General features: G+C 39.1%; 3 protein-coding genes and 1 long non-coding RNA gene across 7 annotated transcripts; 2 read left to right on the plus strand and 2 right to left on the minus strand.

Moving 5' to 3' along the window:
• Positions 1-672: 672 nt before the first annotated feature.
• Positions 673-3,361, minus strand: LOC126593747 (protein AUXIN RESPONSE 4-like). The gene is made up of 2 exons (XM_050259862.1): positions 1,862-3,361; positions 673-1,187 (listed from the first exon to the last, which is right to left on the minus strand). Exons 1-2 carry the CDS (start codon positions 3,083-3,085, stop codon positions 948-950), a joined length of 1,464 nt encoding a protein of 487 aa, XP_050115819.1. The 5' UTR covers positions 3,086-3,361; the 3' UTR covers positions 673-947.
• A 355-nt stretch (positions 3,362-3,716) lies between these two features.
• Positions 3,717-12,794, minus strand: LOC126592384 (protein ACCELERATED CELL DEATH 6-like). Of its 3 annotated transcripts, none has more exons than XM_050258068.1 (4): positions 12,748-12,794; positions 5,597-6,274; positions 4,738-5,285; positions 3,717-4,630 (listed from the first exon to the last, which is right to left on the minus strand). In XM_050258068.1, the coding sequence occupies exons 1-4, from the start codon at positions 12,755-12,757 to the stop codon at positions 3,968-3,970; spliced, it is 1,899 nt and encodes a 632-aa protein (XP_050114025.1). In that variant the 5' UTR covers positions 12,758-12,794; the 3' UTR covers positions 3,717-3,967. The 3 variants fall into 3 exon arrangements, with proteins under 3 accessions (XP_050114025.1, XP_050114024.1, XP_050114023.1); XM_050258067.1 differs by lacking the exon at positions 12,748-12,794 and adding an exon at positions 11,570-12,177 and having other exon boundaries at positions 5,597-6,664; XM_050258066.1 differs by lacking the exon at positions 12,748-12,794 and adding an exon at positions 11,517-12,177 and having other exon boundaries at positions 5,597-6,664.
• LOC126592385 (uncharacterized) lies at positions 12,182-13,131 on the plus strand. Its single transcript, XR_007612607.1, has 2 exons — positions 12,182-12,514; positions 12,606-13,131. It is a non-coding gene; the product is annotated as an uncharacterized LOC126592385 (long non-coding RNA).
• A 3,452-nt stretch (positions 13,132-16,583) lies between these two features.
• LOC126592901 (mannosylglycoprotein endo-beta-mannosidase-like) lies at positions 16,584-22,310 on the plus strand. Of its 2 annotated transcripts, XR_007612824.1 has the most exons (12): positions 16,584-16,898; positions 17,436-17,574; positions 17,674-17,901; positions 18,051-18,109; positions 18,481-18,529; positions 18,630-18,860; positions 18,999-19,168; positions 19,263-19,467; positions 19,584-20,255; positions 20,340-20,567; positions 20,652-21,509; positions 21,543-22,310. XR_007612824.1 is itself a non-coding variant. In XM_050258705.1 (11 exons), the coding sequence occupies exons 1-11, from the start codon at positions 16,753-16,755 to the stop codon at positions 21,447-21,449; spliced, it is 2,925 nt and encodes a 974-aa protein (XP_050114662.1). In that variant the 5' UTR covers positions 16,584-16,752; the 3' UTR covers positions 21,450-21,590. The 2 variants fall into 2 exon arrangements, 1 of the variants encoding a protein (XP_050114662.1); XM_050258705.1 differs by having other exon boundaries at positions 20,652-21,590.
• Positions 22,311-22,371: the final 61 nt, after the last annotated feature.

The raw sequence follows: 22,371 nt of genomic DNA on the forward strand, positions 1-22,371 counted from the left end.
ATTGTTGTTGTGCTGGGCCATCTTTTGTTTGTGTTAGTTGTGTTTTTGAGCTTTTGTTTTTGTATGTAAGTTGTTGGTAATGAAAATTTACCTTTTATCGAAAAAGGAAAAAAATCTTCCTTTGCCCATTTTATAAAGTGGAGGAAATTCTAAATGGGGAAAATGGGAATGCCAAAGGGAAATTATATGGGAGAAAGTGGAATCAATACAAGACAAGGTGTATATCTGCAAAAAATAATACTTATGTTCCCCCATTGGGAATACACGTACGTCACATTTTACAGATAACACATCTTCATCGTATAACTCCATAATCGGAACTGTTGAACTTCTTAATCTTCATTTTAAAATCATTCCTACAAAAAATTATCCGAATCGAATATCGTTTAGTCATCCAAATGTATTAAATAAATGAACAATTCATCTTGAATATGTTACTTACTACTCACACCAGCAATTTCTTCCATACATTTCGAGGACTAAATGATCTCTGATTAGAATGAATTTTTGTAAAAATGATCTTCAAATAAATACTAAGAAGTTGAACGATAGAAATTTATGTAATGAATATACATTATCAGAAGTGGAAGAATGAGAGGTCTCACACTCCTACTACGTATATAAATACAGAAGTATCATATATTTTTTTTTTTGGTAAAAAGAAGTATCATATTTGATCACATATATCAACCAGCTTCCTTTCTTAAATTCAGAATACAAAATACAATACATCACAAACTTAAAAGATTCAGCAGAACAAACGTCTTCATCGAGGAATATTGTACAAACAAACAACAAAGCCTTATCCCACTAGATGGGGTCGGCTGATCGAGGAAAATTTCCAACCGTTGATGGCAGAGCAAATGGATTAATCCAGTGGCCTGAATCTACTTTCTACCTCAACCGCATGGTGACTTGGGAAAAAGTTGAAAACACAATAAAACTCATCAACTTGCCAATCCATGGCTATGGCCAAGACCGTACGCATCAGGATAACTAGCTCCATGACTATGATGGTGGTCATGCCCGTCACCATGGTCATGGTGATGATGGTCGCTGCCTTTTGCTTCATCGAGCATTTTCTGAATATGCTCGGGGATCGGCTCTTCTTCAACCTTTCTGACAGTTGCAGGCAATGAGGACACAAAATAAGAAATATTTTCAGCTACCTCATCAGCTGCGTCCTCCTGCATCAACCAAATAAATAGAACAGCTTATTAGAACTTCCACAACCGACGATGAGAAGACCTCGAAACAGAGTGATTTCTTCAACTACATGCCATATTGTTCAACACAGGACGAAGTTGGTCTGTAAAAATGGAAAGTAAAATCAAACTCCTTTGCATAAAGTAGGCAAAATCATTAAGTATTTTGATTTCACTAACAACATTGTCCCAATACACTAGGTATCCTGACCTATCGACTACAACATTGGTAAGATAGGCATAAATCCTTCCACAAACCGCTTAACAACTACATGTTCAAGCAGGAACTATCCGGTTTGTATTGATTCGGCTGGCTGTCCAAGAGCTAGCCTCCTCCACCCAGCAACCGATGCTCTTTGTGAATATACCATTATATCGTAATCTTTTACAGCAATTTTAAGTCATAAATTTCTAGTGACATGCAGTACATAGTCAATTTCACAACCAAACAGGGACAGTGTTTTGTGTTGTCTTGTGTCCCCTGGAAACAAGTTTAATCGCTAAATAAGTTCCATAATTTCCACCATATAGAATTTTTAACAGTATTATTCCAAGGAAACCAAGACATAGGCAAACGTATCCTAAATATTGAGATTTTTAGCCTTGTAACATACAAGAAAAACAAGCAGTAGTTCATGAATATATCGAATCCTCACCTGAGGCCACCGCCCACCGGAATGGGTGACAAAAGTTGCCTGTGGAAGTGCACTTGCAACACGGTTTCCCTCTTCACTCCATTCCTTGGACCAACTGCTAGACCAAAGCACCTGCATTGGCACACCTTTCAATCCATCCGAGCCCCCCCATTCTGCTATATCAAAGCTATGATTCAACTTCTTTCCCATCCCAACAATGGCCCTTGTCCCATCCCTACCCTTCAACAGAAGTCTATGTGCATCGACATCCGAAACATCAATCCCCCTTGAGCAACTCATTTTAACCAACCAAGCATAAGCATGTGAAAACCTCAGCACAAACTCCCTAATCATTGGCACTCCCAAAACCCACAAAGGCAAAGCACCCGTCGATCTGGGTGAGGTATCAATAAGCGTTACGCTCCTCACCGACCCCACATTTTCCAAAACCCAATTGGCAATCATCCCCAAAGCTGAATCATGCAACACCAAATGCACAGGAGCTAAACCTGTCGTCTCAATTACTTGCCCCAGCACCTTACCAATCTCCTCAGGACCCATTTCAATCGGCTTCACAACCTTCTGTTTTGAAACCCGAGCTTCGATTTCCTCATACGGCATCTGCCCTGTTTCGATTATCCGATCAAATGCCCAAAACAAACCCTTTTCCTGAATTTCACCATATACATTCCAAAACCTCCCTAAAATCCCAGTTTCCCCCTCTCCAACCTCCACCACCGATTTGTCCGAAAACCCGTTTCCGGGCAAATCAAACGCAACCGCACGAACCCCTTTGGACCCTAAAAATTTAACAACTTTTCGAAAAGAGTAGGAGCTGAGTCCCAGCCCATGAACAATAACAACATTTTCCGATCCCACAGACCCTTTCTCAGTACAAAAAACTTCAACCGGGTTCTGATTCGGGTGAGTTTGTACCTTTATGGTGCGACCCTTGGAGTAGTGCTGGCGGAGAGCGGCTGGCAGGCTCAAAAACCAAGACTTTGGGTCTTGCGGAGAAAGAGAGGAGAGAGAAATGAAGACGACGGTGACGAGAGAGACAGTGAGAGTGCAGTAGAACCAGAAAGCGAATGGATTTTGAGAGTTTTGCGGTGGTTTTGGCGGCGGCGAAGTGCGTTTTGGTGGTGGAGTTGGCTTGATCTCTTCTGGTGACGACCGTTTCGGTTTCGGTTTCGGTTTCGGGTCACGGCGGTGTTGGCCTTCGTTTTCCTCTGTGATGGTCACCATTGAAAAAAGCTTGAAGCTTTCGGGAAATGGGGAGTTCGAATTGAACTGGGATTTCGGTTGGTTTTTTGATCTGCGGATTAGAACTGAAAAGTAAAGTGGGAAAGTAAGAGAGAGAGAGAGAGAGAGAGAGGGAGCATAAAAAAAAAAGCAGAGGTCCGACTTTTGGTGTGTGCTTTTTCGTTGGAGCTCTCAGGTGAGAAGGAAACGGCATGTCGTTACGCTGTGTATACACATACAGACTGACATTCTCCAAAAGCCCCGCCCTTGACTATCCGAAATTGCACCTCTCCATCTCCGCCAAGCCTTCTTCGGAGCTCCGAAACAAGAGCTCCGGTTCGGAGCCCCGCTCTTTACCTCCATTGCCATAGAAAAACATGCATGCGTGTTAGACAGATGACTTCCAATAATGCCATTATTAATTAAACTAGTTTTTTCTTATTATGGGCAATGACTAGGCAAACACACTTCAATTTTAATGTTGTATTAAGTAAGAAAATTAGGCCACATAAGTTATGATGCTCGGCTGGGAAGAATAGTAGCTAGTGACAACGATAAGCCAGTCAAATATATGAGCTTGTACATGCTGTGCTCCGGAGGCAGTGATATTTATCAAAATTATTAAATTGTTCAATTGAATTAAGTAACGTACTTTGGTATTCCAAGCACTCATAAACTAATTTAGGGCAAAATTACATTTAAGTAAGAGAATGTTATTGGCATTCTACAGTCGTCCTACGCTTTCAATTTATGAAAACATACAGAACAGATACATGAAGGACACGCAAAGATCCTTCTTACTTCTCACACCCTACTCAACATGCTTTGTCTTTGTAACTTTCCATGGCATAGATTTCGAATCCAAAGTTCAATCTTCTTTCATAATCAGTCGTCAACATCGTCATACTTGGGTATGTTCAGTAACATATGGAAGACACAACGTAAAACGAAACATGTAATGCGATGCTTGGTAGAAATCGGGATGATCAATGAAACAAGCAACAGTAATACAATGACGAGGAAGATTGAACCCGTGATGACGACGAATATGGCAAGCCAAGTAAGGTTACTTGTTACCAAAGCAACACCAGCCATGAACGCCACAAGCATCATCGAAAGAGCTAAGCCTAAAATTGGTGGTCCAACTTTTGAACAAGCGTAACTCATATCACCCGTCTGCGCCCACAAAAGACCAATTGCAACAGTGATTGAGCTATACATTGCTATGGTGTTGCATATCAAGAATGTTTGGAATAGCCAATCTGTAACCAAAGTTGACTTGCCTTCGTTGTTTCCAGAGCTCATATATCCACCTGGCATGGTGAAGCCAGCAGTAAAGGTTACAGTGGCTACGAGTGTTGACACCAGTAGGAGATTATTGACAGTCTGTATATGGCTACTAGCGTCCTCGGGGACAACAGAAAGAAATGCTCCCCTTTGCTCCGTGACGTTGAAATAATTAGCTTCCGTTGGCTTTACTTTGGAAGAAATACTCTTCTCTGGAGAACGCGAAGCACTTGCTAATGTCAAGGCCATGACCGTTAGAGGCTGCAAGGAGAAGGAAATTGCAGTTAATTAAGGGAATTGTTCTGAACACTGAGAAAATTCAATCTGCGCTCGTTCAGGAAATAAAATGTGTTGAGGAAATTAGTTACCCGGCGAAGAAACAAGGTTTTTTCGCCCATCAAGGACATTCGTGCAATGTCCATTGCTGAGTGGCCTTCATTGTTCCTAACGCTGAAGTTAACTCTCTTGCTTGATGCCAAAATGCTGACAGTCTTTGGGTACCCTTGCCGTACGGCTAAATGCAGAGGAGTGTTTCCAAATTTATCCTTTTGATTAATCAACTCTTGAAACTCAAACTTGCCAAGAAAATATTTGACCATGTTGTCTCTTCGATGCCACACTGCCGTGTGAAGAATATTCCAGTTGTTTTTGTCAAGTAAGTTCCTCGGAGGTGGGCAATGTTTGAGAAGCAACTCAACAATCGTGATGTGGCCCTTTCTGGAAGCCAAATGTATGGGAGTGAAGCCATTTTTGTCCTCTTTGTTTGCGGCAGCTGAACCTCCGACAGTTGCTAGCACGGTGCTAACAGTTTCAAAGTCATCTATATATGCCCCAAGTGTGAGAGGAGTTATCCCCTCTTCATCCGTTGCCCCGACTAGAGATGAAGAAATGCATAGCAGGACTATGTTTATGATTTCTACAAGAATTTTACGAATAGTTGTGTGAAGAAAAGGAAACAACGATGCTATTTCGACACTCAAAACTGACATACCTGCTAAACACAACCTCTAATAGAAGTGGTGAACCACAACATTGTGTGTTTAGCATCACTTATATATAAAAGTGAAACACAGAAAGAATGGATGTTCGTCAGAAATTAACTATGTTCCTTATTAACCTGGCGCGAATCACTTGGAACTCGGACATAATACAACACTGACGAACTGATCTCCCTTACAATTTCAACAGAAAAAAGGTCAAATAAAATTTGTGGTACACAGAAATTACCTCTGTTCCTTCCTAGAATGGCAGCGCGCAGAACTGAGTTCCCTTCCCATCGTTCCTCGGGAAAATTGTTAAGGGGCAACCGACTAGGTCTGCCAAATATCATATGTTCAAAGAGCTCAACATTCCCAGCTTCAGCAGCCATGGACAAGGGAGTCTTGCCATAAATATTTGGAGAAAACCTCGATTCGTCATTATTAATCAAGAACTTAGCCACCTCTTTTTGGCGATTTTCCATGGCAACGTGCAACGCGGTGTTCCCTCTCGTATTCTTCTCAACCAGTAGATTATAATTGTTAGTTTGGGAAATTTCCACCAGAAAGCTGACCGTAGATAGACGTCCTGCGGTTGCTGCTAAATGAAGTGGAAGGTTTCCTTCATTGTTTTGTTTCAGGACTTGCGACGGATGTAGCTCAGTTATCAGTTTGACACTCCCCAGATCGCCCACACTTGAAGCCAAGTGAATAAAGTAATTCCCAAGGGTGCTTCTCTGTTCGAACATTTCTGACCTGAGCTTTGGTCTTGTACGGTTCGGATCATTGACAGTTGTTGCATGCTCGCGTATTTCACGATCCCTGCATTTGTCAATATTCTCCTCCTCCTCCTCCTCCCAATTCCATTGCTCTGCAGTGTTCACCATCTCGATATCTTCCACGCCGTGCTCATGATCATGAGCAGCACCTTCTTCCATCTTTGCCAAGGTTTCAATGTCTTGTCTTGAACTTGAAGCAGCCATGGTGTATATGCGCGCTACCTCGACCAACTGGCCAAAATAAAGATTGATGGAAACACTATATATAACTCATACCAAGAAAAGAAGAAATTGCGAAGCAAACTAGAGGAGGAGGAAGATGTCCGACTCCGAACTGATGATGCAAGATCTGGTCATACAGTTAGTAAGATGTGTTGTGCTAGGATAACACCAAACCCGTTGGAACCAACTCAAGCTAACCCACGTGAAATTTATCAAATGAAAATGCAAGAACAAAATATTAAAGACACCAAGATTTTAACGAGGTTCCTCAACAGTCAGTGTAACTGGAGTACGTCCTCGGAGCAGTAGGAGCTCACCTAATAATCCACTATCAACCAAATGGGAGTTTACAAAGTGTTGACAATCTCACAACCCAAAATAACCCAATACACCCAATAGCTCTCACACACCAAAGAAACAAATAGAGGAAGAAATATAATGAATAATTTCTTCTCTATACATATAGCTCAACGCTATTACAACAACAACTACTTTGGTGGATGATTACTAACCAAATGAAGCAGCAACTTCTTCTCTCTTTTGGGCTCTCTACAACTCTCCTTGCTCTCGGCAGAAAATGAGCTCACTTACTGAAAATGAGCTCTTCCTTCCTTATTTCTTCTATCCGAAAAAGCCTCATAATTATGGCTTTAAAAAAAAGCCACAAAACATGCCACAAAACAAGGAAACATAATCATGTTGTCATTTCTTTTCTTTTGATTTGTTTAATTGTCCACTTTTTTCTTTATAATTTTTTATAGCCAAAAGTTGGCCACTTGGCCACATACTCCAACAATCTCCACCTTGGCCAAGTTCCGAAATCACCATGATAAGCCAACCAACACAAAAACACTCCCAAACACTAGCAAAAGAACAACTCATGCGAAGCCAAATGCTCCAAAACTCCTACTGCTCAACGCCTTCTTTATATAGGCAAAATATGAGCCAAGTTCAAGCAATGAACAAACTTGGCTACACCAACAACCTTAGTCAACATATCAGCGGGGTTGTCTTTAGTTGGAATCCTCTGGAGAATGATTTCCCCTTCACCAACAATTTCACGAACAAAGTGATAACGCACATCTATGTGCTTGGTCCTCGCATGATGAACCTGATACTTAGCCAAATAAATAGCACTTTGACTATCACAATGTACCTCCATTTGCTTCTGATCAACCCCCAAATCTCTAATCAGCCCATGTATCCAAATGGCCTCCTTTATAGCTTCAGCAACTGCCATATATTCAGCCTCTGTAGTAGACAAGGCAACAGACGACTGCAAAATGGACCTCCAACAAACTGGTCCTTTAGCCATAGTAAACACATAGCCTGTAGTAGACTTTCTTCCATCCAGATCACCTGCATAATTTGAATCAACATAACCAACTGCAAAATGACCAATACTAGAGTCATCTCTCTCAAAGCATAAACCAACATCTCGAGTACCATGGAGATACCTCAATATCCACTTAGCTGCTTGCCAATGCTCTTTACCTGGATTATACATATATCGACTCACCATGCCAACTGCATGAGCAATATCCGGTCTAGAGCATACCATTGCATACATCAAACTACCAACCAAATTTGCATATGGTATATTTTTCATTTGCAGGTTCTCTTTATCAGTTTTAGGACACTATAGAGAACTCAATTTAAAATGAGGAGCCAAAGGAGTACTAACCGGTTTGGTTGAATCATGAACTCCAAACTTCCGAATCAACTTCTCAAGGTATTGTTTTTTATTCAAACTAACCAAACCCTTCGCTCTATCTCTAGTGATCTCCATGCCAAGGATCTTTTTTGCTTCACCAAGATCTTTCATCTCAAACTCATTTTTCATTTGCTTCTTCAATTTTTCAATCTCTTCAACATTGTTTGAGGCAATCAACATATCATCAACATATATCAACAAATAAATGAAAGACCCATCTTGCAACTTCTTGAAGTACACACAATGATCATATTGACTTCTAGAATAATTTTGGCCTCTCATAAATTTATCAAACCTCAAATACCATTGCCTTGGAGATTGCTTCAAGCCATAAAGTGATTTCTTCAATTTGCAAAACAAATTCTCCTTCCCTTTTACTATATACCCATCCGGTTGACACATATAAATCTCTTCATTCAAATTACCATGTAGGAAAGCCGTCTTCACATCAAGTTGCACAAGCTCAAGATCATATTGTGCAACAAGAGCTAACATAATGCGAATTGAGGAGTGCTTCACAACCGGAGAAATGATTTCATTGTAGTCAATGCCCTCCTTTTGTGCATACCCTTTAGCAACTAATCTTGCTTTGAATCTCACATTGCTTTCTCATCAGCATCTTCCTTCTTGGCATACACCCATTTGCAACCGATAGCTTTCTTGCCTTTAGGCAATTTAGCTAACTCCAAAGTCTTGTTCTTCAAGAGAGAATTCATCTCATCACCCATGGCATTGCACCACCTCTCCTTCTCCTCACTCTCAATGGCTTCCTCGAAATTGGATGGAATATCATCAATGATAATATGAAGAACAAAAGCAACATAGTCACTATACCGAGCTGGCTTGGTAATTTGTCTCTTTCCTCTGTTCTTGGCAATAGACTCTTGAGGTGAAACTTGCTCTTCAACTTGAATAGAATCTTCAAGTTCAACTTCTTCAACATCCTCATGGTCTCCAACTTCTTCACTTGTAGTGGCTTCGACATCAGCGGAAATAGGATTTGAAGTACCAGAAGCAACTTTCTCAAGCTCCACCTGTTGGACATCTTTCACATTCTTCTCAGAGACTTTGTACATACTTTCTTCATCAAATGTCACATCTCTGCTGATTACAAGTTTTTTCAATTCTGGGCACCACAACCTGTAACCTTTGACACCACTACTAAAACCAAGAAAGATAGCCTTTTTGGCTCTAGGATCAATTTTATTTTCAGTCATATGAAAATAAGCAGGTGAACCAAAAATACGGATATAGTCATAATCAGAAGAAGGTTTTCCAGTCCATATCTCCATTGGTGTCTTACCCTGAACAGCAGCTGAGGGTAACCGGTTGATGATGTGACATGCATAATTAACTGTTTCTGCCCAAAATGACTTGCTTAAACCCGACTGAGACAACATACATTTAACCTTCTCAAGCAAGGTTCGATTCAATCTTTATGCAACTCCATTTTGTTGTGGAGTTCCCCGAACACTAAAATGTCTCACAATTCCTTCCTCTTTGCAAACTTTAAAGAAAGGGTCGGATGTGTATTCACCACCATTATCCGATCTCAAAATCTTAATCTTTCTCCCAGTCTGGTTCTCAACCATTTTCTTCCAACTCAAGAAAATGCTCAATACCTTACTCTTGTGCTTCATAGTGTAAACCCAAGACCTTCTTGAATAATCATCAACAAAGGTCACGAACCAATGTCTACCACTCAAAGATGGAGTCTTTGTAGGACCCCAAACATCCGAATGCACATAATCAAGAATGCCCTTCGTCTGATGTACAGCAGTACCAAACTTCACTCTAGTTTGCTTCCCCAAGACACAATGCTCGCAGAAATCAAGTTTACAAGTCGTGGCACCTTTTAGAAGACATTTTTTCACAAGCCCTTGTAAAGCTTTCTCACCGGCATGGCCTAATCTCATATGCCACAATCTAGTAGTATCTGAATCAGATGTGCCCATATTTTCAGAGACTACAGATGCTTCACCTGTCACAGTGCTTCCCTGCAATAAATACAAATGGCCACATCTAGGAGCTTTCATCGCAACAAGTGCACCATAAGTAACTTTCAATGTCTGTCCATCTGAATGAAACCTGAAACCCTTGGATTCCAAAGTACCCAAAGAAATAAGATTTTTCTTCAAATTCGGTACATACCGAACACCTGTCAGCTCTTTAACCATGCCATCATGCAACTTCAAACGAACTGTACCAATCCCTTTTGTTGTGCAAGGATTGTCATCTCCCATGAACACAACGCCACCATCAAACTCTTTCAAGCTTGAAAACCAATCCTTGTGAGGAGTCATATGATGAGTACAACTCGTATCCAACACCCACTTAGTAGCACAATCAAATGATGAGGAAGTGGTTAAAGCAAAATCAGAAAAATCTGTTTCAACCTCAGCAACATTAGCTTCAGAACTTTCTTTGCCTTTGGTCTTCAATTTAGGACAATCTTTCTTCCAATGGCCCTTATTACGACAAAAGGCACATTCATCCCTTTCCAAAGGTTTTCTACCTTTAGAGTTTCCTCTAGGTCGAGACTGATTTTTTCCTACTAGAAGATGATCTCTTCTCCGATGATCTACCTCTAACAAATAAAACTTCAGAGGTACTATCATGATGTTTATCTCTATGCCTCATTTCATAATTCATCAAGGCATTTGACACATCTTCAAATTTCACAATTTCTTTACATGCATAATAGTGGTAACAAAATGCTCATAAGAGTCCGGCAATGAATTCAACAATATTAAGGCCTTATCTTCATCATTAATATCCTCATCTAAATTTAACAAGTCGGCAATCAACTTATTAAAAGCATCAAGGTGTCTAATCATTTTTGTACCTTCTTTGTATTGGAAGCGGTAGAGCTTTTTCTTCAAGTGTAGCCGGTTCTCTGCACTCTTTGTCATATACTTGTCTTCCAATTTTTGCCACAACACACTTGCTAATATCTCCCGCATCACAAAATACTTCTGAGTTTTTGCAAGGCACAACCGAATTGAAGAGCAAGCCCACAAATTTAATTTTTCCCATTCTGGCTTCGACATAGCTTCCGGCTTCTCTCCCAAAGCGGCAAGTAGATCTTGTTGAGCCAACACATCTTTGACCTCACATTGCCACATCCCGAAGTTGTTTGTGCCATCAAACTTTTCCACTTCTAACTTTGCATTTTGCACCGTAGTTCTTGCAAACCCGGAGCTGCTTCCAAAAGGATTCTCATCTTGCCCGTCTGACATCTTTGGCAACTAGACAGTACCCAAGAGCAACCAGTGCTCTGATACCAATTGTTGTGCTAGGATAGCACCAAACCCGTTAGAACCAACTCAAGCTAACCCACAGGAAATTTATCTAATGAAAATGCAAGAACAAAATATTAAAGACACCAAGATTTTAACGAGGTTCCTCAACAGTCAGTGTAACTAGAGTACGTTCTCGGAGCAGTAGGAGCTCACCCAATAATCCACTATCAACCAAATGGGAGTTTACAAAGTGTTGACAATCTCACAACCCAAATAACCCAATACACCCAATAGCTCTCACACACCAAAGAAACAAATAGAGGAAGAAATATAATGAATAATTTCTTCTTTATACATATAGCTCAAAGCTATTACAACAACAACTACTTTGGTGGATGATTACTAACCAAATGAAGCAGCAACTTCTTCTTTCTTTTGGGCTTTCTACAACTCTCCTTGCTCTTGGCAAAAAATGAGCTCACTTACTGAAAATGAGCTATTCCTTCCTTATTTCTTCTATCCGAAAAAGCCTCATAATTATGGCTTTAAAAAAAAGCCACAAAACATGCCACAAAACAAGAAAACATAATCATGTTGTCATTTCTTTTCTTTTGATTTGTTTAATTGTCCACTTTTTTCTTTATAATTTTTTATAGTTAAAAGTTGGCCACTTGGCCACCTACTCCAACAAGATGTTCATACTTCATGATCGAACATCGAAGTCATTATTTTGTTTTATTTTCTTAGCTCAACCACCAGGCCTAACAAAGTAATAACAATTACATGTGGAATTTAGTCATTATGATTAGTAAAGTGTAGCGGGGGAAATAATATTTTTCTGTTCACACCTGCTTTAATTTTTATGTTGAACAGTGAATTTACGAATGTATCCGTAGCTGGTGGTTGGCGGGGGTCCTGCAACGATAGAAATGGGCGTGGTGCTGTCACGTCCTTAAAGGGTTGAAAAATCCCTTCGTTTTCCATTTGCTTTCATCGTTATCCTTTCCTCACCTGTAAACTTTCCCTTTCACTGCGCCCTCGACTTGAGAAAAACCACAACACAAGAACTAAGCTTCGGCTTCAATCCGCCTCACGGATCTCCTCCTCTCAAAACCCATCTGGTTAGATTCCGAACCTTACCCCAATTGTATTTTCTGTCTGTTTCCGCGCTTTCGAAAGGTTTCAGCCAAGTAAATCATGTAACTCCCAAGGTGGCTCATCTATTTGAACATTTCTACACTGAGCTCTCAGGTTTTGTATAGTTTGGATCACTGAGATTTGCTGCATGCTCGTATATTTCAGGATCCATGCATTTGTCAATACTCTCCTCCTCCTGGTTCCATTGCTCTGCAGTGTTCGCCATCTTGATATCTTCCATCTAGTGCTCATGCATGGTTCGCCATCTCGATATCTTCCACGTTGTGCTCATGATCATGAGCAGCACCCTCTTCCATCTTTGCCAAGGTTTCAATGTCTTCTCTTGAACTTGAAGCAGCCATGATGTATATGAGCAGTGCCTCGGCCAACTGACTAAAATAAAGATTGATGGAAGCACTATATATAACTAGTATCAATAAAAGAAAAGAAAATTAATGAGAAGCAAACTAGAGGAGGAGGAAGTTGTCCGATCTCCGAACTGATGATGCAAGATTGTTCGTACCTCGGAGTCAATCATGAAAGCTACCTAAAGCCAAATATTAATGTGTACACACACACACATACATACATATAGGAAGCCAGGATCTCTATTTTTTTTTATAAAAATAGGGATTAGTTGTAGGGTCCACACCACATTTAACTTTAAATATCCAAACCATCTATTTTTCCAGTTGCACTTCCTAAATTATTCTTATAAAAAAATTAGCAAAATCAGAAATATTTGAGGCATCTAATTGAGTAAAAAGAAATTGACGAATTCCTTGTTCCCTAAGAAACATTGAAATTTTATCGTGATAATTAAATAGGCAAATGATTTTGTATTAAATTGAATTTTTTCAAGGATCGTTGAAGTTAGTTGTGGAGGGGGTCCCACAACTAATACCCTTTTTTGAAAAACAATGAGGATCATTTCCCTTAAAAGGTCCGCATACATACATTATATTAACAATATTGTAAGTCCTGGTTTGGTATTGATGTGCTTTTATAAAAAGTGTGTATAAAAAAAGCTGAGCTCAAAAAAGTGTTTGGTAAACACTTAAAAACAACTTATTTTCAAAGTTTCAGGTGAAAAAAAGCTGAAAACATGAAGCAGTAAAAATGAGCTTATTCTCACAGTACAGCAGAAACATTTTTTTTTCAAAGCACAACAATACCAAACCAGCCCTAAGACTGGGGGGTTGTTCATACGTCAAAGTCAATTCTACAAAGGTTCCATACCACGACAGCATTTGACGAAAGTATATGAATGATTTTGGTTAAACCATACAATTGGTTAACCAAAATAAATTGTCATCAAACTTGTTATTCATGTAAGAGTCGTAATATTAGTGCCGGTCTATGGAACCTTAATTGTTGAGTTTAGTCCACTTAATTAGTTATCCTAAACCCTATACCTTTAAAGAAGTTCAGTCTCTGTACCAACTAAAATTGCATCTGTAAAAATATAAAATGTAATCGTTAGCATGGTCTAAAATATCCATAATATCCCGATATTTCTTTCGAAATTTCCGTGTTTTTGGACTACCGATATTTTTTTAGACTACTGATATTTCCGATATCATCGATATTTTAAACCTTGCTAAGTCACTCTTGTATCTTACCATGCAATGTATAAAGTGTAAAATATTGTACTAATTCATTAGATATAAATGATTATGGTATTTAAACTTCTTTCATTAATTACTACATATTTTCTACACTCACAATGTTTGTCATATCGCTATATAATCAACTTAAATAAGTTATATCTATCATGCAATGCATTTCCTTACAATTTTTTGTGATAAACTAATAGATAATTAACTAAATAAACATTCTGCAAAGTTTTAATAAAAATTTTCAAGTTTTTTCTTACAATTTTCGTGGTTTTTATTCAATTTTTATCGATATCGATAATATCCCAATATTTCCATTGAAATTTTCGTGTTTTTGAACTACCGATATTTCCGATATTATCGATATTTTATACCTTGATCGTTAGTAAGATCATCTCACCGATCGATGATCTTAAACTGGCCTCTGGGCAACCACAAACCGATGTCTCCAGTATGCAGCCAGCCATCGTCGTCAATCACTTCTTCCCTTCAAAGTGGACAATCAGGTAGACTCATAGCTGGTTTGGTATTGTTGTGTTTTGAAAAAAAAATTGTTTTCGCTATGCTGTGAGAATAAGTAGCCGTGAAATAATGAAGCAGGGTGTTTGGTAAATTTTTTTGTAAAAGTGCTTTTGAAAAAAAACAGTATTATAGTAATTGGTAAACTTTTATGTAAAACAGATGTGAAAAAAAACTAGTTTTTCAAAGCTCGGTTTTGCGTTTTTGGCTTTTTTCACCCAAAACTGTGAAAAAAAGCTGAAACTGAATGTTTACCAAACACAAAAAAGCTGTTAGCATTTTTTGATACCCACTTTTTTCAGAATCACCTCAATACCAAACCAGACCTCAATAGTAATAAACTTTGTATCTACCATAATCATAACAGAGTTAAGTACGTCTGCACCTCGTCTGTGTAGTATAGCCTTGGAAAACGATGGGACCCCTGACACAGATTTCACCGGAGGTGTAGTTCATTTCAGGGACATCTACCAGTTTTATTTCTGTAAAGAAAGAAAGGTTTTTTTTGTAACCAGCTACGGAAATCCATAGATGAATTTTGACACGCGTAATTCATAAGATTATATAGTAACAGTAGTATTATTTAAGAAGTTAAAAAATATAATTTACTTGCTTAAATTAAAGGGGTAAGGTGAGGGACGATTCCACGTGGGCTTAATCTCTAAAAAGTCAAGCCATCATTATTCAGTGATGAAGCTCATGATATGATAAATGTGTAAAATTCTGCTAAAATGTATGCGGTAAGATAGCAAACATACACCCTAAGGAAGTCCATGACATCAGGGGACAAGGGTGAAGCATCGGATGCATAAAACGACGCATCCTCCAAGCTTTTCCTTAATTTTGTTGAATACCAAGCTGTCCCAAAGCGGAGATGCATTTGAACCTGAAATAATTGGACAATGTAGGGTTTTGCAGGAAGATTGAAGCTAACTATGTGACTGTTTAGTTATTAGGATAATTTACCACGCATGATGGAATGCTTCTGCACTCTTTTTTTATCACCTCTTGCACAAATATTTTTCTTAATTATTAATTTAAACAATTTAAATAAGAATTCAGAGTCATAACTGTGGATATAAATTTCCGTTGTCTTCTCTTTTGACGAAAATGCATCTGCAAAATAATAACACCTAAGATTAAGACCACACGATGAATTGGGGGGGGTGTTTTGGCCTAAGAATCTTCAATGCCAAAGTTAGAATTATGAAAAGAATGTGTATAGGAGTTTGTGGATAGTAAATGATTCGTTTTTTTAGTGGGAGAATATGGCTATTTATAGAGGAGTGGCTAGCCCTATTTGGAGAATAGTGGCCGGCCATATATGGTGAATTTGTGTGAATAATTGTAAGATATTATGTGAAATAATGTTTTGCAATTAACATGATAATTAATCCTAAATTAAATAGAAAAATTGGGAATTACCTTTTGAATAAGGATTTGATGAAGAGTGATGAGAGAGATTTGAATAAATACCATTTTGATCATCTTTGACTCTTTCTTGATTGAGCCGTTATTGTTCGTTACATGCTCATAGGAATTCCGATATGCCTCAAGAGTAATTTTATCATTTTTACCAAAAAATCCACATGTCACCTTCATAATTTTCTTGATTATTTTTTACTTCATAATAACTAAAAAGGAGTGCAGAAGACAAAAAACATGTGCAGAAAACACTATTTTTTAAGCAAATTTGGAGGTAAATAAAGGCTGAATGATTCACATGGCCTGTAATCTGTCATTCCCTTTATGTCTCCCTAAATTCAACTCCTCATGATGAAAAGAAAGAAGTTATGGGAAAAAGAAAATATCATGGGTATGAAATGGGCAGGAAAACTTAAATCCACAGGCTACCAATGTCACAAGATAAATGAAACATTTCTACAAAACATCGACACGACGTCGTGCGGTGGTGACTGTAGAGCGCGGTAAAATCAAAAAGTAGTTGTGAAATTATTGTAACGGACAACCGTTTCGCATAGAAATCTCAGCCATTAAAATCCAATCTCGGCGACTCAAAGATGATCCTAATAATTGAGGACGGTGGATGATCCGAAGACTGCCCCATCTTTGTCCCACTCTCACCGACTCCCACACGCACAGACACCCTGATCAGGAATGAGAAAGAAAGACTCTGATGAGTGAGAGAGAGCTGAATTGAGTCTACTAGGGTTTTAATGGCGGCGATTGGGAAGACGAAGCTGGACTCCGGGTGGCTCGCGGCGAGGTCAACGGAGGTCAGTCTCAGTGGGATTCAGCTCACCACCACCCACCCTCCCTCAATTGGCACATCCCCTTGGATGGAGGCCGTTGTTCCCGGAACGTAATCCCTCTCTCTCTCTCTCTCTCTCTCTCTCTCTCTCTCTCTCTCTCTGTGTGTCTCACACACACACATTTGACGTTTCAGTGTGATTAACTAAGTAAACGTGGTTTAATTTGATTAAAGTTTCGAGCTTTAATCTTGTATTTGTGGGTTCACAGTTAATTTCAATCCTTAAAGTTGTCGAATTGTTTTGCTTGACATAGATATATGGGGAAAATTGTAATGGTAAAATTGGTTGAAATTGTCGTGCGACATTTTTCAAATTTTGGATCCTCTCCGGATTCACTTTGTGAGGATCCCGGAATCAATCAATCGTGTCTGTTTATCGTACATCGTGCGTATTCAATTTTAAATTCAAAATTCAAAATGATTTCTAATTGCACAATGTACGATGATCAGACTCGATTGATTGATCCTCCGGATCCCCACAAAGAAGATCCGGAGAGGATCCTATTCTCACATTTACTGTTATTGGATTACCAATTGATGAAGGTCTAGAATTTGAAGCTCAATGCTAATGTTGGTTTAGTTTGGCAGTGTTTTGGCAACCCTGGTGAAGAACAAAGTTGTACCAGACCCGTTCTACGGGTTAAAGAACGAGTCAATCATAGACATTGCTGATTCCGGGAGGGAGTACTACACGTTCTGGTTCTTTACAACTTTTCGCTGTAAACTGGTACATTATTCTTTTAAATGATGAAATGGACTTTGTGGTTGACTTCCGATGTGTTGTTTCCTTTCGGAAAGATTTATAAGATTATTCTCGATTTTCCAGTCAGGTACTCAGCACCTTGATCTGAATTTCCGCGCAATCAACTATTCTGCGGAGGTATATTTAAATGGGCACAAAACGGTCCTGCCAAAAGGGATGTTCCGAAGGCATTCTCTTGATGTCACTGATGTAGTGCATCCTGGTGGTGAAAACTTGCTTGCCGTTCTTGTTTACCCTCCGGATCATCCGGGGAGTATTCCTCCTGAGGGTGGGCAAGGCGGTGATCATGAGGTACATCTCTATATCCGTAAACCTATTGATGACATTCTTTAACATTTTTTTTTCTCAGAGATTAACCTTCTACTTATAACTTAATTATGAAATGTATGGCTTGTGCAAACTGAGATTATTATAGTGTTAATTTTAGAATTTCGTTTCAGATCGGGAAAGATGTAGCAACGCAGTATGTGGAGGGTTGGGATTGGATGTGTCCTATAAGGTGATTACGTTTTCCTATTGAGAGTTGGGAGTGTATGCTTTTCATCTTCTTCCTAAAATGGGATGCGAGAAACTGTGTCAGCATGTTCTATTCTTATGTCATGGAAGATTTTTCGACCACCTGCCAGTAAACTGAGACATGAAACTATCCATTGTTGTTTAGCAGGAAAATCAATGCTCTGCATCGGAATTTCCTGATGATAAAAAACAATAATATACATGCATTCTCTGGTTTATACTCTAATGCAAATTGATCTAGAAAGTTTCTTCTCGGTTCCATTTGGTACTCTGCCCATGCAGAATACTGTTATACAGATCTTATCTTTTTAAAAAGGATTTGCAATCTGATTCACTTGCATATTGATGATACAGGGATAGAAACACCGGCATATGGGATGAGGTGTCGATTTCCGTAACAGGGGTGAGTTTTAGTCTTAATGATTCATTTCCTGTCATTGAATTTTCCATGAATTGATTCTTGTTAGGAAATAACTTAATGAAGTCGTTCCCATTTCATGCAGCCAGTAAAAATAATTGACCCTCACTTGGTTTCAACCTTCTTCGACAATTACAAGAGGGTATATTTGCATACTACTACTGAGTTGGAAAATAAGAGCACCCAGTCTGCGGAGTGTTCACTGAATATCCAAGTAACAACAGAACTTGAAGGAAATTTTTGTTTAGTAGAGCATGTTCAGACTCAACATTTGTCAATCCCTGCTGGATCCCGAGTGCACTATACTTTTCCCGAGGTTCGTGACAGAACATACTATGCATTTTTATTATGCTAAAAGAAACAATTACTTTCTGTTTATCTTTTTATTCAATCGGTTCTATTTATTGGGCTTAGCTTTCGATACTTGTGTTCATTACTAAATGTTAATTTGCAGCTCTTTTTCTATAAACCTAATCTATGGTGGCCAAATGGAATGGGAAAGCAATCCTTGTACAAAGTATCTATTACTGTTGATGTAAAGGGATATGGAGAGTCTGATTTGTGGGGCCAATTATTTGGTTTTCGTAAAATTCACAGCTACATTGATACTGTCACAGGAGGAAGGTATGATATAAATAGACAATGTTTTATATAGATTCATTATTCATGCGTGCTCTGTTTTTGGTATGTAGTGTAACCTGTACATTATCCTATTCAGGTTGTTTAAGGTCAATGGTCAGCCTATTTTTATTCGTGGCGGTAATTGGATATTGTCAGATGGCCTCCTCCGACTTTCAAAGAAGCGTTACAAGACTGACATCAAGTTCCATGCAGATATGAATTTTAACATGATCCGTTGTTGGGGCGGTGGGCTGGCTGAGAGGCCGGACTTTTATCATTACTGTGACATTTATGGTTTGTTGGTAAGTTATGCCTGTTCTTGCTTTCAAGTGCATGTTTGCTAGGTTTGACAGGACATGGAAATCTCGGGTGAATCTAATATGTACTGCTCTGCTTTGGACTTTAAACTTTTTTGTAGGTCTGGCAAGAATTTTGGATTACAGGAGATGTCGATGGACGAGGTATCCCTGTATCAAATCCAGATGGTCCGCTGGACCATGATCTTTTCTTGCTAAGTGCAAGAGATACTGTCAAGCTTCTCAGGAACCATCCCAGTCTTGCCCTTTGGGTGGGCGGAAATGAGCAAGTTCCACCAGATGACATCAACACGGCTTTGAAAAATGACCTCAGGCTCCATCCGCATTTCGAAAAATCGGTAAATGAAAGTGGCAAGTCCACTGAAGATTTGTCCCCAGTGTTGAGGGATCCAAGCCAATATCTTGATGGTACGCGTGTTTACATCCAAGGATCCATGTGGGATGGGTTTGCAAATGGAAAGGGGGACTTCACCGATGGTCCTTATGAAATTCAAAATCCCGAAGACTTCTTTAAAGATGACTATTACAAATACGGGTTCAATCCTGAAGTTGGTTCTGTAGGTATGCCGGTTTCAGCTACCATCAGAGCCACAATGCCTCCTGAAGGATGGCAAATTCCTTTGTTTAAGAAGGTTTCCGAATATTACGAAGAAGTTCCAAACCCCATATGGGAATACCATAAATATATCCCTTACTCTAAACCAGGCAAGGTTCATGATCAGATTTTACTTTACGGGTCGCAACCAAAGGATCTTGATGATTTCTGCTTGAAGGTAAACAAATCTCTCGAGTATTTGGGGTGCACGTTGGATCCATTTCTGTTTTGATTGATTGACTTAATTTATAAACCATCACAGGCTCAACTTGTGAACTACATTCAGTATAGAGCTCTACTGGAGGGTTGGACTTCCCGAATGTGGACTAAATACACCGGTGTTTTGATTTGGAAAACACAGAATCCATGGACAGGTCTTAGGGGTCAATTTTATGATCATCTTCTAGACCAAACGGCAGGTTTCTATGGCTGTCGCTGTGCTGCGGAGCCAATCCACGTCCAACTTAACTTAGCTACATATCTTATAGAGGTAAATTGGCTATCATGGAGCTAACCCTCTAGACGTGGTTTGAGTCCTTGCGATTTGCTGATCATTTTCTCTTCCCTTGAACAGGTTGTCAACACTACATCAGAGGAACTATCTGACATCGCTATAGAAGCCTCGGTATGGGATCTAGAAGGAACATGCCCATACTACAAAGTTCACGAAATGGTGTCAGTGCCCCGAAAAAGAACAGTGCCAATTGCTGAGATGAAATATCCAAAATCTAAAAACCCGAAGCCAGTTTACTTTCTTCTTCTCAAACTGTATCACAAGTCAGACTACAGGATTATTTCCAGGAACTTTTACTGGTTGCATCTGTCGGGTGGGGATTACAAGCTGTTAGAACCATACAGGAAGAAAACAGTGCCACTCAAGTTTACGTCCGCAGTTTTCATCAAGGGAACCACCTACGAAATGCATATCCGTGTCCAGAACACATCGAAGAAACCAGATGCCAAGACTTTAACCTATCAAAACAATTTCACTACTAAACAAGGTGACGGCGATTTTGATACAGCCTCGGTGGATTGTGTACAGGATGGAGCAGGTGCAAAGAACGAAGTTAGTTGGCTTCAGAAAATATCCAGACGTTTCGCAATGGAGACTGATGATTTGAAAGTTGCTGAAATCAATGGCGCCAACATTGGCGTTGCTTTCTTCCTTCATTTTTCTGTTCATGGAGTGAAGAAGAACCATAAGGAAGGAGAGGACACAAGAATTCTTCCCGTTCATTACTCGGACAATTATTTTTCACTGGTGCCAGGTGAGGCTATGCCCATCAAGATCTCTTTTGAGGTCCCTCCCGGTGTCACGCCCCGAGTTACTCTCGCCGGATGGAATTACCATGGTGTCCATACAGTTCATTGAGTTGTTCTGTTCTGTCTATGCCCCTTGTAATATCTGAGTTATACACAGTGAAGAACAAGTGTTGCAAAAAAAAAAAAAAAAAAAAAAAGAAAGAACAAGTGTTGCTTGAAATATTTTCAAAATTGAGCGAAATTTTTTAGGTCTGTTTGGTATCTACTGGAATTCAACTTTTTAAACTCAAAAATAATTTTTAAGTTTTAAGCCTTTAAAACTTGTTTGGTAGGACTATTTTCAAAAACTGAACTCAAGACTAACTCAAAAATATAGTCTATTATCTAAAAACATAAAAAGTGAGTTTTTAGAGTTTTTTAAACTTAAACTCATTCATTTCTTTTCTCTCCCTTCTCCCCTTCCACTCCAAATCTACATCTCTCTCTTTTCTTCTTTCTCTTTCCTCTTTTTTTTTACCTTTTTCGTCTCTCCTCCAATCCGCTATCTTCATTATCTTGGTTCTTTTTTTCACTTATCTTCCTCTCTATCTCGTCCGATCCTCTCCCTTCTTTCTCTTTCCTTCAATCATCTCTTACTTTCTTTCCCCCTCTCTCATCTTTCTCCCTCTCTTGCGACCCCCTCTTTTTAGATCTCTTTGTCTAGTTTAAGTCGTAAGATTTAAAAATTTTAAATCTCAAACCAATCACCTTTTTGAGTCTTAAAGAAAATTGTTTTCAAGAAATGTTTTGAGAAATGATAAAATTTTCAAATAGGATACCAAACAGGCCCTTACTTTTTAGTAATGATCTCGGAGCTTAGTACCTTATTTTGATTTCCTTTCTAGGCTTTGGATTTGATTACGAGTACTCTAATATTTTAAAGCGTGTCAATTTGCCTCATTCCGTTAAATCTGTCAAGTTTTTGTTCAAATTGTGGATTACTTCTGTCCATTCAAGCGTGAAAACCAGAAGAAAATGTGATAATTTTGGGG

Source organism: Malus sylvestris, chromosome 12, assembly GCF_916048215.2.
Source record: "Malus sylvestris chromosome 12, drMalSylv7.2, whole genome shotgun sequence".
NCBI lineage: Eukaryota > Viridiplantae > Streptophyta > Magnoliopsida > Rosales > Rosaceae > Malus > Malus sylvestris.